This window comes from Salvia hispanica, chromosome 5 (assembly GCF_023119035.1).
Source record: "Salvia hispanica cultivar TCC Black 2014 chromosome 5, UniMelb_Shisp_WGS_1.0, whole genome shotgun sequence".
In the NCBI taxonomy this organism is placed as follows: Eukaryota; Viridiplantae; Streptophyta; class Magnoliopsida; order Lamiales; family Lamiaceae; genus Salvia; species Salvia hispanica.
Genome location: NC_062969.1, coordinates 15135492 through 15150369, shown reverse-complemented (window position 1 = coordinate 15150369; position 14878 = coordinate 15135492). Strand labels below are relative to the sequence as shown.

The following is a 14878-nucleotide window of genomic DNA, read 5'->3' as shown; positions in this document are numbered from 1 at the left end:
GTCGAAACAATAGAATAATCAATGCACTAGATTTGTGTGATTTAGAAAATCAATTGATTCCCAGAGTTAGTATTAATATAATAATATCCATATAGTACCACATTCTCTTGCATTTTATGGACTGAATGAAGTGGATGGTGTGACTACCTAAATAATCATAGACCCTCTAAAACAAAGTGAAATATTGTTAAAAAATTTACTTAGACCATTAGCCTCTCCTTTAATTCAAGAGACTATATGCTAGATACTGGTTTATTAATTGCTAATCAACATTGATCGTCACATAGCATTACAGAAAGTCAGAAATAGTACTAGTATTTGTGAATGTTCAATTCTTAATAACTAAAAACTAGTAAGTATAATTTTCAGCTAAAATTTGGCCATCATTCATACATTCAACAAGTCCGCGAACACCACATACTTCCCAAAATAATTGTAATTCACAGAGAGAATACCTATTGGACAACTAAAAACCCCCTACTTTACAAACGCAGCAAAATTCAAGATCCAGCCTCAAAGCCTAAACAATCTACCACTCCCCAAGCCCACAACTGCTCGAAATAAAAAATCGAATTCCTCAAGAAAATTTCCTTCAGTTGTCCGACAGAAGACCACTGTAAAACTGGAACCTCTGCTCGGAAATAGAGAGCAATGTTCTAAACCAAAAAAATCCAGATGATCAAATTTACCTATGCGATAGCTTTTGTTTTGGTATGTATTTGAATTTCACACTCTTCTCTGGCTTTATAGCAACTTGAACTTGAAGGGTTCTGCCAAACTGGTTCTCATCATGGTTAGGAGCATTGCTTCTAGGAGGATCTGATGCATGCTGAATGTCCGAGCATCCATGAGGTTTGTGCTCTGACGAGAGCACTAATTTTACATGGTCTCCAGATATAGCGTCTTTCCATCCTGCACCAATTTGAGGTTTATAAGGCTCAATGCAAGGCAATAGAGCAATACAAGGTAAAACTCGGAACACATAAGTGGTAAGTGGATAAAGGTAAAACTAGGCATACTCCTGGCAAAAAACTCTTTTGCAGCTTCAATGGAGAATGGCACCAATCCTGGTTGAGCATTTTCAACTGAGACGACATGGGATTGCTTCCCATTATGACAACCATCACTGTCCAAGGACTGTGACTGCCCGGATCTTTCACTGGAGGAAGTATCTTCATGAACCTTACTCAATGTAGCATTATCTTCGGGATCTCCATTGCTTCTACCAACAGGTGGCACGTTCTTTGATTCACCACGGCTAACAGGCCTCCAAAGTCTTGTAGCCACTCGGTTGGTACCGGACTGAAGAGAATTAGATTTCGCAGGCTTTTCTGAAGCAGTTTTCTTCTTAAGCACAGCCTGCTCAGTGCCACAAGTATCTTGTCTTTCATTTGGGTGACTTGCTTGCTGCTGATCAAAGTAACTTGTCAGTGTGACAGATATAGAACCAATAATCACCTCACGGTTATTTTGTTCTATATGGTGACTGCTCACGTCTTGCAAAGAAGGAGGCCTTGGGTTCTCCCCATCATCATTGTTAGTTTTGAGTTTCTTGGTCCAGACTTTGTTTCCATTATGTAGACTTCTGTCTTTGGATGGACCAAACTTCTGTATAAGTTCAGGATTCAATGTTCGAAGATTCAAGTTTGAATTGGCACCATACCGGCTTCCCCTTTGTGACTTTAGAGCTTGCAAGCAGTTGGTGGCTACATGCCGAATACCATTTGCAACGACCATCTGGAGCTCAACAGCTGGAGAGTCCCCATGTTTCTTATGTTCACTTCTAGCATCAAACTGTGCTCCTATATCTTCATCTGACTCTTTGTTTTGGGGTTGAACAGAGTCTGAGGTTGTAGGCACCTCTTTTGAGTTTGAGTTTGGGTCCGATGGGGATGACAGATCAGATGCTTCGGCTGAAGTAGGCCTATCTATAGCATCAACATAGACATTCAAATCTCTGCTGCACCCATAGTATTGTTCCCTGACCTTCTGTTGCTTTTGACGAAGCTTTTTCTGTTTCTTCCTCTCCAGAATCGCTACTTGCCTAATAACATTTCAAATCAAAGTAAATAGTGTTAGAAGCATTTTGTTCTAGTACCTGCAACCCAATCCACTAATAGTTTCCCAATTCCTTAACCCAAATTCTGCATGAATTTCTGATCAGTGTTATGCATCTCTCAACTCTAAACACTTCAGGAATAGTTTCACACAAATACAGTAACCATACATCTCACTAAAGCTGTGTGACACTGACAATTCATAATATAAGCAAGCATTCACAGTACTGCCCTCTTTTAGCAAATCAACCATGCAAATACTAAATTACACCTACACATAAATAGTGTATGAGTCAAGAAATGGAGTCTACCTTTTCTGTTCAGCTTCCTCCTCCTCCACAAGTAGCTTATGACATCTCAAAGCCTCTACATCTTTGTCAGCGACCCATGCCTTGACCTGAATACAAAGGAATTATGACTCAACCTGTAGTATACTGAATAGTCAAGTTACCTTGACGCCATGACAACTAAGGCAAAGATAAGGGGAGAGGATATATAACAGAGATCCAATGTGCTTCCTTGTTTACAGAAACGCCATTTCCCCCCAATGTAAAGAGAAAGAATTTGGTTGAAGCTACATAAGGTTAGGTTAATGAATGAGGTATGATAACAACGGGTGAATAACATATTGTCCTTTACAGTCACACCCAACTGAAATTATGGAGAGCTGCATGGTTACTTTTCAACAAAAGAGGGGGCATTGTTAGCTAGTAACTACATAGGTGAAAACTAGAGAAAAAATAAGAGCAAGTACCAGTTGTTGCTCAAAGAGGAAGCTAGTAAAAGCTACTAGGTTCTTCAACTCAAGGATATTTTTAGCAGTTTCTCCATCAAAAACATACTTCTGCAGAGACTCAGCTGTACCGGCACACAGAAATGTACTCTCGCTGGCATCATCGAGGATGCTAAACAGTTCTTGTGAGGATATTGGTAATCTGGAAGGCTTAACTTGGATGATATCCTGGGATGAAGGAAGAATTTTGTGAAACAGATACTGCATGTGGCAGAAACTATACAAAGGGCACTAAGGCATAAAAATAAATGAAGCTTCCTCACCAGCAGTGTAGCACCAGCCTTCACATAAGCCTGCGGAAGAGTCCAAACCCCCGGTCTTCGGAGAGAGGAAGCCAGAGCTTTTACTACCGATGATCCAGGAATATCCTGAGAGGTTAATTGTAAACCGAAGAAATTGTAAATGTGATACTGGAGGAAATGAAAGAATGCAAGAAGATATTCAAAGAAAAACGATAAATAAGAAATAGCAGATTTTGCACCTAATTAATTGGGAGTTCAATATTTTGTGCACAAAAAAGCAAATATTATACTCCCTCCGTCCCATAAAAATAAGGACATTTTCCATTTTGGGATGTCCCATAAAATTATCCCCTTCTATTTTTGATAACTTCTTTCTCTCTAATAAGGTGGGCCCCATTCTCTATTAACAGTACTATAATAACTTTTTCTTTTTATCTCTTTCTTACTTTACCAATTGTGCATTAATTCTTGTGCCATCCCAAATGTCCATATTTTTATGGGACGGAGGGAGTAACTAAATAGTGCTGACAGCAGACATGGGCATAGTAGTACTACTTTTTTATGTAGAATGGTAAAAGAATTCAGAATTCTTTTACAGGACTAAATAATTTGAAACACGCAGTTCAGACTTTTGATTTTTGAAGCTTCCCACATGCTAGGCAACATTCAATTGAAAGTCCTTCTTATTATAATACAATCAAACAGAGTTTTTTCCACACACATTTCCCCTAATATACAGTTCATTTATTTCTTTCTGGCATGCCACAAATACAAGTTTACCATAAATTGTTTTTTTACCGGAAAAGAACATTGCATAAAATCCCTTACCGAAAAAGAAATATTTCGCATTGAATGGGACGGAGGGAGTATATCCTAACAAACAAATTATATAGAGATATAAAGGGAGAGCATGACTACCTTAAGAATTATGTCATTAAATGACACTAATTCCTTAGCTTGCTCCAATGACAACTGTACACAGCAAGAGCGAATTTTTCATTGATAGAAGGATAAGCAATAAAGGAATGCAAACAAGAAAGTAATTACCTTATCCCAAAATACAGCTAATAAATCCCTATTTTTGTGCCAATCCTACACAATATTAAGACAAGCATTAGAAATATTATAAAATGTGACACAACAAAACGTTGGTGATATTCTTGGAGATACAAGCAGTGAAGCAACCAACAGATAATGTATCATATGCATTGAATTTAATGTTTCATAATAAAAGAAGGCCATCAATTTGTGTGTGCTTCTTAAGGTGCTCAGCAGAAGTTTGACAACCTTGTTGATATTTAAGGAGCGGCGGTGCACCCGAATATGTCTTCTGTAGTTTATTGGAGAACAGAACTCCCGGGAACACTTCTTGCACCTTTGCATCTGAACTTTCACAGGGGTCATCAAGGGCCAACCAGGGAGATCTACAAGTAAAAGAACAAACAAATATAAAAGCCAAATTAGAATTCATATCTAGAACCTACCAAACATGATCTTTCGTAAAAACTCCAAGATCTAGTACAAATCAGGCATCTAATAAAGGTAACCGCTGCACCTGAATGAGTGATAATCATCACGGAAAACCTTTCTAAAGGAACACCTACAGATAGTGCTTGTGGTGTTTGACATGTGCCAAAAACCAGCAGCCACTGGGTGAGTATATGTCAAATCTTGGAGAACTGGGTGAGTATATGTTAAATCTGGGAGATTATACCTGGGCCCTAGCATTGTGAAACTAATGAAGCAACAACCAAATGCAAAGAAATAAACAAAAAACTACACAAGAAATGCACCCAAGTAGAGTAGAATGCAATATACTACTAATCTACTTGCAAATAAGGTCTTATAGAGAAAACGTTGCGGCTTCTGCAAATCTGATTTAGCTTTTGCCGATGAATTGTAGGTAACTGATCAGGTGCAGAGGACAATTACTAGATTGTAAGAGTAGAGGTGGATCCTTAATTCTTGAGGAAAGATATTAGGCGCCATCAGTTAGATGAATAGCCCTAATTTGCTATTTATATGGGCCATAGAGTATAGGGCATTCGGAAAACAGTCCGATTATGCAGTACAGTACAGGATCGATGAAGAACTAGAACTGATTGCAAATGTGGTTTGTACATTTATTTCTCTCAGACTATATAAACACACCGTAAATGTTAAAAAGGAAAAATATAATGTTCCATACAGTTGCAGACAATTGTATCACATCTGTATGTGTTAAGTTTTTATGCCTTAAATCATGGATATAGGATCACATACCCATCGATAACCTCACCATAGAGGTATTTTTCTTCGTGGATGGACAACTAAATTCAACAAAGTTCAACTTTATTTATACCTGGTTGATCTAAGGCCTGAAACAATTGAATCCATGGAACTGAACTATCCACAGTCCTTGGGAGAGGGAGAAGAGGCTCCTTTCCTACGGCTTGTCTGATGAAGGTATCTAGGGAATCATTCCCTACTTCTGATTTCATTGCATTGAGAGTTCCACTTGAGCAGAGCTTTGTAGCAGGCATCTAGGTTTCAATTACAATTATCTCATTCAGAAACACTGCACAATTTAATGATATATAAGTGACCATATATTGATTGAAAATGCCAAATAACTATAAAACTCAGTCAGACAATAAAGGAGATAAATCTCATTCAAAAAGGCACAAGATTCATTAAATAAATAGGCAGAATCAGTATATATCAAGAAGGTCCTATAGCATAAAACATTTATTATAAAGATAAGAATGATTTAGGTATGATTCTTTTCTCATTAATGGATGAACAAACTTGATTAAACCACGTGCTGAAGACGAATATAAGGACATAAGTAAAAGCTACTTTAAATGTGTAGTGAACTTACACAATAAAATGAAAAGCCTACGCCCAACATTTAATTGTATTTAGCATGCTAACACACAATTGTATCCACCTATTAAATTCATTTCAAACTTTAAGAATGAGAACCGCCGAGAATCACATCTAGTTATCCTTAAGAACTAATCTATACATTTTACAGAATAATTGTGACTTACAAAAACTGTTTACGAATACTTCTGTAAAGCAACTAAATAAGCTAATAAAAATTGCATGTTAAAATGGGAAAAAAAAAATCATCTCATGCAAATCAGATCAAGCCGCCCTTAACCGTTTTATCCACGAGACTAATCTATGAGCAAAAATCTCCAATTGCTTCCTCAGCAAGTAGCATATTGCCTACTACTTATGTAACTAACAGTCACACACATAAGCATTTGATCATTTACTACAGTGCCTAACATCAGCAGAATAACACAGTCTATACACAATAAACTTAGCAGCACTAAACAAGAAGATGCTCATAGTGTAGATAAATACTGGAAATATGAATTAGTGAAAAACCACATTCTCACTACAAAGGATCCAGTTCAATCTGAAAAAAACTCATAGTTCAGTTCAAACTGATTCGCAAGCAAAATTTTCTAACCATAAATTGAGATTCAAACATTATGATCGAAAAATCAAGATAATATAATGAGCCAGGAAAACCGGCACTGGATTAGATAAAATGAACCACCACGCAATTGTTGAAATGGCAAAAGGAAAACAGAAAATGAATACACAAAAATGAGTTGTAGGGTTAGCGTGCTGATGATCTGAGAGGAGATAGGCAGCACTTACCAGTGAACGGAGAGATCTGAGGCGAGTGATTGCCGAATAAACGATGTCGCAAACAAATTACGCCTTTATATGTATGACAGAGTGTGCGTTTATATAGAAAAATAAAATGTGTATATCTGTAAAGATACAGAGGAATAAGCGAAACCTTTTTGAGAGAGAAAGCGGATGTAAATAGGAAAGAAGAAGAAAGAGATGAAAAACAGGAGCGGCTATATACAAATTGATTTCTATTTGCTGTTCTATATTCTAAAATGCTCAACTTTCCCTTCAAAATATTCCATACTTCATCAATTGGAAAACAGCATTAGCATTTAGCACTCACTCAGAAACAACAAATTAGGGATTAGGGATATGAGTGAAGTTCGAAAGCACTTCATAAATCAATATTTTATTCTGCACTCCACATTTTTTATTTATTAGTTGGCTTATGGACTAGTATTATTCTTCTATTTATGAAATGGAGTACTCCTATATCATTTTTGTTCAATTGAGTGAGACACATTTTTAGAAATCATCAATATAAATAGTACACGTGATATTTTTAGTGTTCAGAAGAGAAATCAAAGACATTTCCATTTTTTAGACCATTGGGTTCGAATGCATTTTTTGTGGGCATGCAGAGAATAGATAAAATCCAATTTGTTGCCTTTGAACTTATTTCAGTTTTTTTCTTATTTCTTTTGTGCATGCACGTGAAGTCGCTGGTGGTCAAATGAAGTAGGATCTGATTAACACGATTTTTACAATTGGGTAGTTTTCGCAAGCGAGAGATGGCCAGATGGGAGGTAAAAGATAGAAGTGACTTGTGAGGGGGTTGTGAATTTGTAAACTTAATTTTCCTCCACGTTGGTAAAATGATTACACAATATATAGGCAAAATGAAAATTGATAGGGGTCTAAGTTTATCACTTCACTGTGCATGAACGCCGATTTGACATTTTTATTGACGTTATTTGTCATCTATTGACGTAACTAAAATTTAATTATCCAAATTTTATCTTCTAGTTTGCACAAAAGATGTACGGAGTGATTCACAATTGATTCCACCTATATATATAGACTACAGTGAAGTACTCCCTCCGTCCCAAGGAAGATGACCCATTTTTTATGTGGCACGGAATTTTATGCAAATTTATTTTATGTGTTGAGAAGAGAGAGTAAAGTAAGATAAAAAGAATAAAATAGAGATAAAAGTGTTTCCATTTTAAGTAATGAGTCATCTTAATTGGGACAAACTAAAAAGAAAAGTGGGTCATCTTCAAGGGAACGAAGGGAGTATTAAATAATAATAATAATAATAATAATAATAATAATAATCATAATAATCATAATAATAATCATAATAATAATCATAATGATGATGATGATGATGATAATAATAATAATAATAATAATAATAATAATAACATTCGTGTAAACTAGACTTTCACCTATTGTACCATCTTTCCTCTTTTTATCGTGTGAAAGTGAGAATAAGATTTTTAAAAGAACGTATTATGAAATAGTTGTAACCCTAAAGAAAATGGAACATTAATATTGACAGTTGATATTTCTTCTTTTTCTTCACTTTGCACTGAATATTAGTACTACTATTACATTGGAGTGGGTGCATCTGGCAATGCAAGTGTATATAGGCACTTAATAACCAACAGATCGAATCAGTGTACACGAGTTCACATACATATGAAGCAGAGGAAGAATGCGTGAGTGTGTGTGAGAGAAAGAGGTGATTTATGCAGTTTGGTGCCACTCCTGAATGGCGTAATAAAGAGCATAGTTTGGAATTAGGTCGCAATTGTCAAGCATGAGATTTGTCATTGGTGAAGTTTTGTGGCCACTATTGAACCAACCTTGTATTGCTTCTGCTTCATATGTGTAGCCGTCTCCGGCTATATGCGGATCCGTCATAACATCCTGCGCCATCACCACTCTCAATCAGCTAAACAAAAGCAACCAACAAGCATTTGGACAGAGTCACAGAAAACAAGATGCATTCGTAAGTATTACCTGGATAATGGGACAGACAAAATGAGAAGGTATTTTGCGCTTACTCCCCGAATCCACAGATGATGAGGCGGAGGCAGAGCACAGCTCCCTCATCGGCTCAAGAATAGCCCAAACTTGCGACACAAGATCTGGCCTATCCATGCTATCGTGTTCACAGCATTTCAAAGCCAAATTAGCCAACTTCTTGGCTGTCCCGAGTGGCCACTCCCCAGCTGACATGTCGAGTATGCTGTCTAATTTTCCTCTTTCGAGAGCACATTTCACATCCCTCAATGCCCCTCTAGCCGCTCTTGCAGTTAATAGTCTTAAAAGTACCATCCCGAACGAAAACACATCAGATTCTGGGGTGAGCTCCCCAGTTTCAAGAGATTCTGGATCAATGTATTCAAGATCTTTTGGATCACTTGTGTACAAATTCAAACGATTCTCGTTCTGGGACACCAAATTTGAGATGCCAAACTCACTTATTTTGGTGACAAAATGTACATCAACAAGAATATTTGAGGGTTTTAAGTTTCCATGTAAATTACAGCTGCTGTTCGCATGCAAGAACATGAGGGCAGTACATGTTTCAATAGCAATCCTTATCCGAGTCTGCCATGGAAGAGAACAAGCTTTGGCAGGGTTGGAAAGGTAATCTTCAAGGCTGCCATTTTCAATGTATTCATATATGAGTGATCTCGACTCTGGACAGGCACCAAAAAGTGTAACAAGATTTGGATGTCTCACTCTCGACAGAATTTCCACCTGAATTGACATATAAGCCTTTAAGATGATAATATCAGACAAGCTACAAGTAACTGCTTTTGGAACCAAACTTTCTTAAGAATATAATATCATTGAGAGCATAGAATTTCATTTAAAGAAGGATTACAATTTCAAGCAATTTACAATCCCACATCATGGGCATAATTGTAAATTTGTAATGATATTATGCTAATAGGCAAATCTTAAGCTTTGAAAATATTACCTCAATCTTGAACTCCGAATCACTCTGAGAACCCGAAGACGGTAACATCTTTATAGCTACCTTGTTATGGTTAAGCATTCCCTTGAAAACACTTCCATACCTTCCCTCTCCAACTTTTTGAGATGGTTTAAAATTTTCGGTAGCCTCAATGATATCCGAGAAACTGGTTCCAAAAAAATGTGCAGGCGATATTACTGAAGGATCCTCTGTCTGCAATGCCCTATATCTGTTAATTTTCCTTACAGAAGAATCGTACTCCATCTGCAATTCATCCCGTTTTCCCTTAAATGTTATTAAGAGATTCACAGCTTGAACAATCTTGTCTTCTAGCTCTCTCTCTGAACAGCGGGTTTCACTTAGTTGTCTTTCTAGTGCAGGCTTCTGGGCCTCAATCAGCTGAAGTTCTTTTAGAATTTCATCGTGCTGATTTTTCATTGTCTCAGTTTCTTGCCTTACTCTGAGCAACAGTTCCTCAATTTCTTTAGTTCTGTTAATCTCGTCCATCAAAAGATTTTCTGCTGCCTCAGCCTGGGTTGAGCATTATAACATATATCACATGTAGGGTATATTTTTTTATTTTATATGCTAAGAAATGAATGAAATGGATCCACCAACTAAAGTTGCACGCAGGTAATTTGGAGAAAAGACTGCAAGGAAAAAATAAATTTTCTGAAACTCCACACTCCGGTAAATGTCATATGATGAAAATAAACTATTTTATTATCAACAGTAGGGAGCATGAAAGTCTAGTTCTTAAGTCAATGTTTCTTTGTTGTAACTATATGATTCAGACCGAAATAAGTACTCCCTCCGTGCGCCATTAAATGTCACATTTTTCCTTCTTCGTTTGTCTCCCAATAAATGTCTCATTTCACTTTTACTATTTTTCGTACGTGGACCCTACATTGCACTAACTTATTCCCCTCACATTTAATTATAAAACTATTATATAAAAATAGGACCCACATTCCACTAACTTTTTTATCCACTTTTCTTTATAAAGTCAAACAATTTCTTAAAACACAAGCCGGTCAACTATGGGACATTTAGTCATGGACGGCGGGAGTATTATTTTTCAACAAAAGTTTTCGTTAATGAAAAATGGAATCATTCTAGATGAGAAGATAGTTCGGAATTCACTCCCACTAAGAAAGAGTTGCAGATTCTCACCGCTGGCAGGGAGTAAACTGTCTCTAGTGTTTTACCTAGTATTCTTTTTCTACCCTTACAGCAACAAATAATCACATAAAAAGTAGTTCCATATGCAACAGAAAGCAGCATTAAGCATAAGGTTGAATGAAAAGAAAACAAAAGACAGCCCAACATTCTCTACTTACCTTGCTCAGAGCCTCCAAGATATCTTCTCCAGCTTTCTGTTGCAACGGCTCTTTAATTTCTGTCTGTTTCGACTCCTCAGCATCTATCATAGTATGCTTTAGTTTACTTTGTAAATCACACATTTCTTGTTCTTGAAATTCAGAGTCCTGGAATATTTGATCAACAAAATCAAAATTTATAAATTTTATAACATCTGCAACCACATTCATGTTATGTTCAAGGATCCTATAATCATATATTCATATGCATCATGAATGAATGAGAACTAATCCCTTCAGGTGCATAAAACTGAAAAATTAACTGCCTATTTTTGGAGCCATAGCAACATACATGGTCTAGGAATGTTACAAATACATTTCATTCATCCAGATGGTCCAGAATCCTCCTAAGATATTATCTTTTGCAGTCATACCAGGCCATAACAAAAGATATATCCAATTAATTAAATCTCTAGCATACCAGCGAAGTGTTAGAAGAATGACTTGGTAGATGATCTGGAAAGTCCACTTTCAGAAATAAAGTCGAACCATCTTGACTTGTCTCACCCACTGCTGGTGCCGTGTTCAATTCTCCATCTACATCTTCTGTTGATCTGGCTGAGTGACCAATATCCTTAACAGATCCGACTTTGACATCTATGTTTTCCTCCGGATTACTGGTTTGTGCCATTCCACTTCTACTTATTGGAGGTGAAAGTGGCACAACAGTGGTTGAATGACAATGAAATCCAACAGGCCTAACAAAGAGACTGAATGTCAGTTCTCGTTCTAAAATAAACAATGCACATGCAAGGGGAATAAGAGCCCAGGGATTAAAGTGTCTTCTTTTGCATCTCAGAATTCAAAACTCATTGGTTGCTCACTCAGCGTCTGCAAATGGAACTATATGTTTGCTAAATTTGAACTCCACACTAAATAACAACACAAAAACCTCTTTTTCCCATCAAATTCTTCAACACACACAAAATAAATAAATAAAAGGAAAAAAGAACACCTTATACATTTTTAGCCTCACAATTCATTCAATAATTTCTCAATCAGTCAATTGTCAGAGGCACCCAGTGGAATGCAATTATTAGCTTACAAGCATTAATTGGCACACCTTTCGTATATGAGCCTCCCCTTTGAAATAAACCAGACATGGCATGATGATGGAGCTTGTTGGCAGACGATCATAGCTTTGCTAGAATTGGTCGCTGACAGCTTCCTGCAATCTAGATTAGTCAATATTAGTAAATAAACACTATCACTACAGGAACTAAATGTGCAGTTAAGAGATCATCAAATTCTTTGGAGAGTATCTCTCTACTTAGTAAGGTAAGTTAACTTTAGTTAAGAAAATTATCAGAGACAATATGTCCGGCATATGCATTTCTTAAAATACAGTAGAACTAATGAGAATATCAATTACTTTAAATAGCCATCAGTATCTTCAATAGCTCAGGTGCTCAACATGCCCATTTTAAATTACCTTTTGACTTGAAGATGTGGTCATGTAACATGTAAGTAAGCTGCACCAAATGAAATCAACACCACCATTCTAACTCTAACTTTTGAACTATATACAAATTGATTAGATTTTTAGATACTTAGATTACATAAAGAGCTACCTAGATTCTTCTTCCTATTTAAAACCCACATTAACCAAAGGAATGAAATGCACCATACTAATTGGCGAGTTTACCCTATTTTATTCTCTGAAATAGCCTTCATTAGACATTTTATACTACCGTTGCCTTTTCCTGATCCAGATCATAAATGCAGGTCAGCAGCTAGCATACATCACATGAATTAGCAAATGCTTCATACCATAACAGCCTTAAACAAAATTTCAGGGTCGGTAAAGCAATCAAGACGCAAAAAACATCATATTGATAAAACACTGAAATTAATAATAGCATACTTTGGGGTGAATGTCTCAGCTGAAGCTCCCATGATGAGCCTTCCTATTTTGTATTTTGTTATGAGTTGTAGAATCCCTTTCTCAATCTCTGTCATTTCTATCCAAAGCCTATCAGCCTGTTTCTGTACAAGAGCAAGGAAATCACTCTTTTTCAGTTGCAGCTCATACAGGGCTCTGTAATATTAGGAGAAGAAAAGCAGATAGTTGAATTTTGTTAAGGCTGAAGGAATATATAGAATGGGGTAAATACTTATAAACCAAACCTACAATGGCCGATGTACATTTCACATCTCTGTATGTATGAAGTGACAAATCAATATAAACTTCGATAAGGTATCTGTGAGCATTAGTGAAAAAGATATTTACCCCCATCTTGGACAGGAAGAGAAGGTACTGGTTAATAAGCTTTTGCATCTTGATTGTTTCATATTCTTGCGATGCTTTTATTCCCTGACTTTTAAGGTTGCTAGTTGAAAGCTTCCCACCGACTGAAAGCATGTGAAAGCAAGGTTATGTCAATTCAAAGTGATGAATTGATTTGCTCCCATCCTATATTATGCAGTATAAGGAAGAGGAGAATAACACTAACATGAAACTTAATTCAAATTCATGCATCTCCTGAAAAATAAAATTAAAATAAAACTGAAAGTGAATGTGATCATCTCTACAGGCCCAAATCAACTAGCCTAAGACAAAAGTTTTGTCAATGATTAATAATAAGCAGCATAAAAGGAATTGCAATAGTTTAATTGATATGATCACAGGAATAAAGAGAAACCCAACAAAAAAAATGAAAGTACAATCTACAAATCAGCAAATGCAGAAGTTGGAATCAGCTAAGCAGTTGCAACTAATTTAAGAGTCGCGGCTAGGAAAAGATAAATAGATTAGAGTTGGGATGTAATTCGTGTCTTTGATATTGTGTAAACACATGTGGCTCATTAAATTCTGGAGAATTCTTTACCTTTTTTTATAGGCAAATGAATGGACTCGAACCAGAGACCTTTGGCTTCAGGTTTAACCACTCTACCACTAGGCCAACTCACACACACAAGAGAATAAGAGATTGTTCTTCACCTTTCTTTAATCTTTCTTGGATTTCTCTTTATTCTTGTGATCGTATCATTCACCACAAAATAGCTTGAAAAGAATATAACTTTGCACCAATTCAATCAGAATCAATAATATACTATTATTCAAAAGAGGAGTGTATAAGATTTGAGAACACATGATCCTCAAAAAGGCCCACATCTAAATCCAAATTCCTATCAAACGACAGAACCTAAAACGATATAATCCGCCATCAATGAAAAATATAGTAAGAAACAAAATTTCAATAAACTAACCAATCACAGCACAGAAACACAACATCACCAAACCCCAACATATAAAAAACTAAAATTGGAATAAACATGAGCGAAAAAGGTTCGAAATTAAGCAAAAATGAGCATACAGAGAGACGCAAAACTCGCGGGCTGATGAACATGTACAAGGCAAATCTTGCTCCCACAAAAATTCTCGACCGCCCAAGTCAGCAACGACTTGCCCACCTTTACATTCCGTCCCACGGCCACATATATCGGCGAATCGCGATTGCCGATTTCCCCTTCACTCCCCATCTTTTCGTTTCTGTCACAAACTCATCACTTCCAGTTTTGTGACTCTATTCCTGTGTGGGAGAAAGAAGATAAGTATGGTTAAAGGAGTTAAACTAAGTCGTGGTCAGTAGGAAAATTGTATACTAGTGGAGTGTGAGCTGCCCACCTTTTTCAGATTTTCGTCAAAACCAGAAATGATGCCCACTACGTGTTTATTATTTTGCCGATGAAGTCTTTAAGATTGTAATTAATGTGTAAACAAATTGTTGACCCATAAATTAACAAAGTCTTTATAACTTGCTTTATAGTTTATA

At 36.5% G+C, this 14878-nt stretch overlaps 2 protein-coding genes across 7 annotated transcripts; both read right to left on the bottom strand.

Annotated features, from left to right (window-relative positions):
- Nucleotides 1-332: 332 nt before the first annotated feature.
- On the bottom strand, nt 333-7094 carry LOC125186202. Of its 3 annotated transcripts, XM_048082550.1 has the most exons (11): nt 6750-7094; nt 5434-5649; nt 4380-4516; nt 4140-4184; nt 4011-4064; nt 3114-3218; nt 2812-3018; nt 2369-2454; nt 1495-2044; nt 1020-1410; nt 333-912 (listed from the first exon to the last, which is right to left on the bottom strand). In XM_048082550.1, exons 2-11 carry the CDS (start codon nt 5612-5614, stop codon nt 686-688), a joined length of 1983 nt encoding a protein of 660 aa, XP_047938507.1. In that variant the 5' UTR covers nt 5615-5649; nt 6750-7094; the 3' UTR covers nt 333-685. The 3 variants fall into 3 exon arrangements, with proteins under 3 accessions (XP_047938507.1, XP_047938506.1, XP_047938505.1); XM_048082549.1 differs by having other exon boundaries at nt 1020-2044; nt 5434-5614; XM_048082548.1 differs by having other exon boundaries at nt 1020-2044; nt 6750-7093.
- A 1266-nt stretch (nt 7095-8360) lies between these two features.
- Nucleotides 8361-14787, bottom strand: LOC125189029 (U-box domain-containing protein 32). 4 transcript variants are annotated; one of them, XM_048086195.1, is made up of 10 exons: nt 14731-14787; nt 14420-14635; nt 13333-13454; nt 12967-13088; nt 12166-12270; nt 11524-11800; nt 11064-11210; nt 9727-10254; nt 8757-9503; nt 8361-8663 (listed from the first exon to the last, which is right to left on the bottom strand). In XM_048086195.1, exons 2-10 carry the CDS (start codon nt 14583-14585, stop codon nt 8481-8483), a joined length of 2397 nt encoding a protein of 798 aa, XP_047942152.1. In that variant the 5' UTR covers nt 14586-14635; nt 14731-14787; the 3' UTR covers nt 8361-8480. The 4 variants fall into 4 exon arrangements, with proteins under 4 accessions (XP_047942152.1, XP_047942151.1, XP_047942153.1 ...); XM_048086194.1 differs by lacking the exon at nt 14731-14787 and having other exon boundaries at nt 14420-14679; XM_048086196.1 differs by lacking the exons at nt 14420-14635; nt 14731-14787 and adding an exon at nt 14044-14403.
- Nucleotides 14788-14878: the final 91 nt, after the last annotated feature.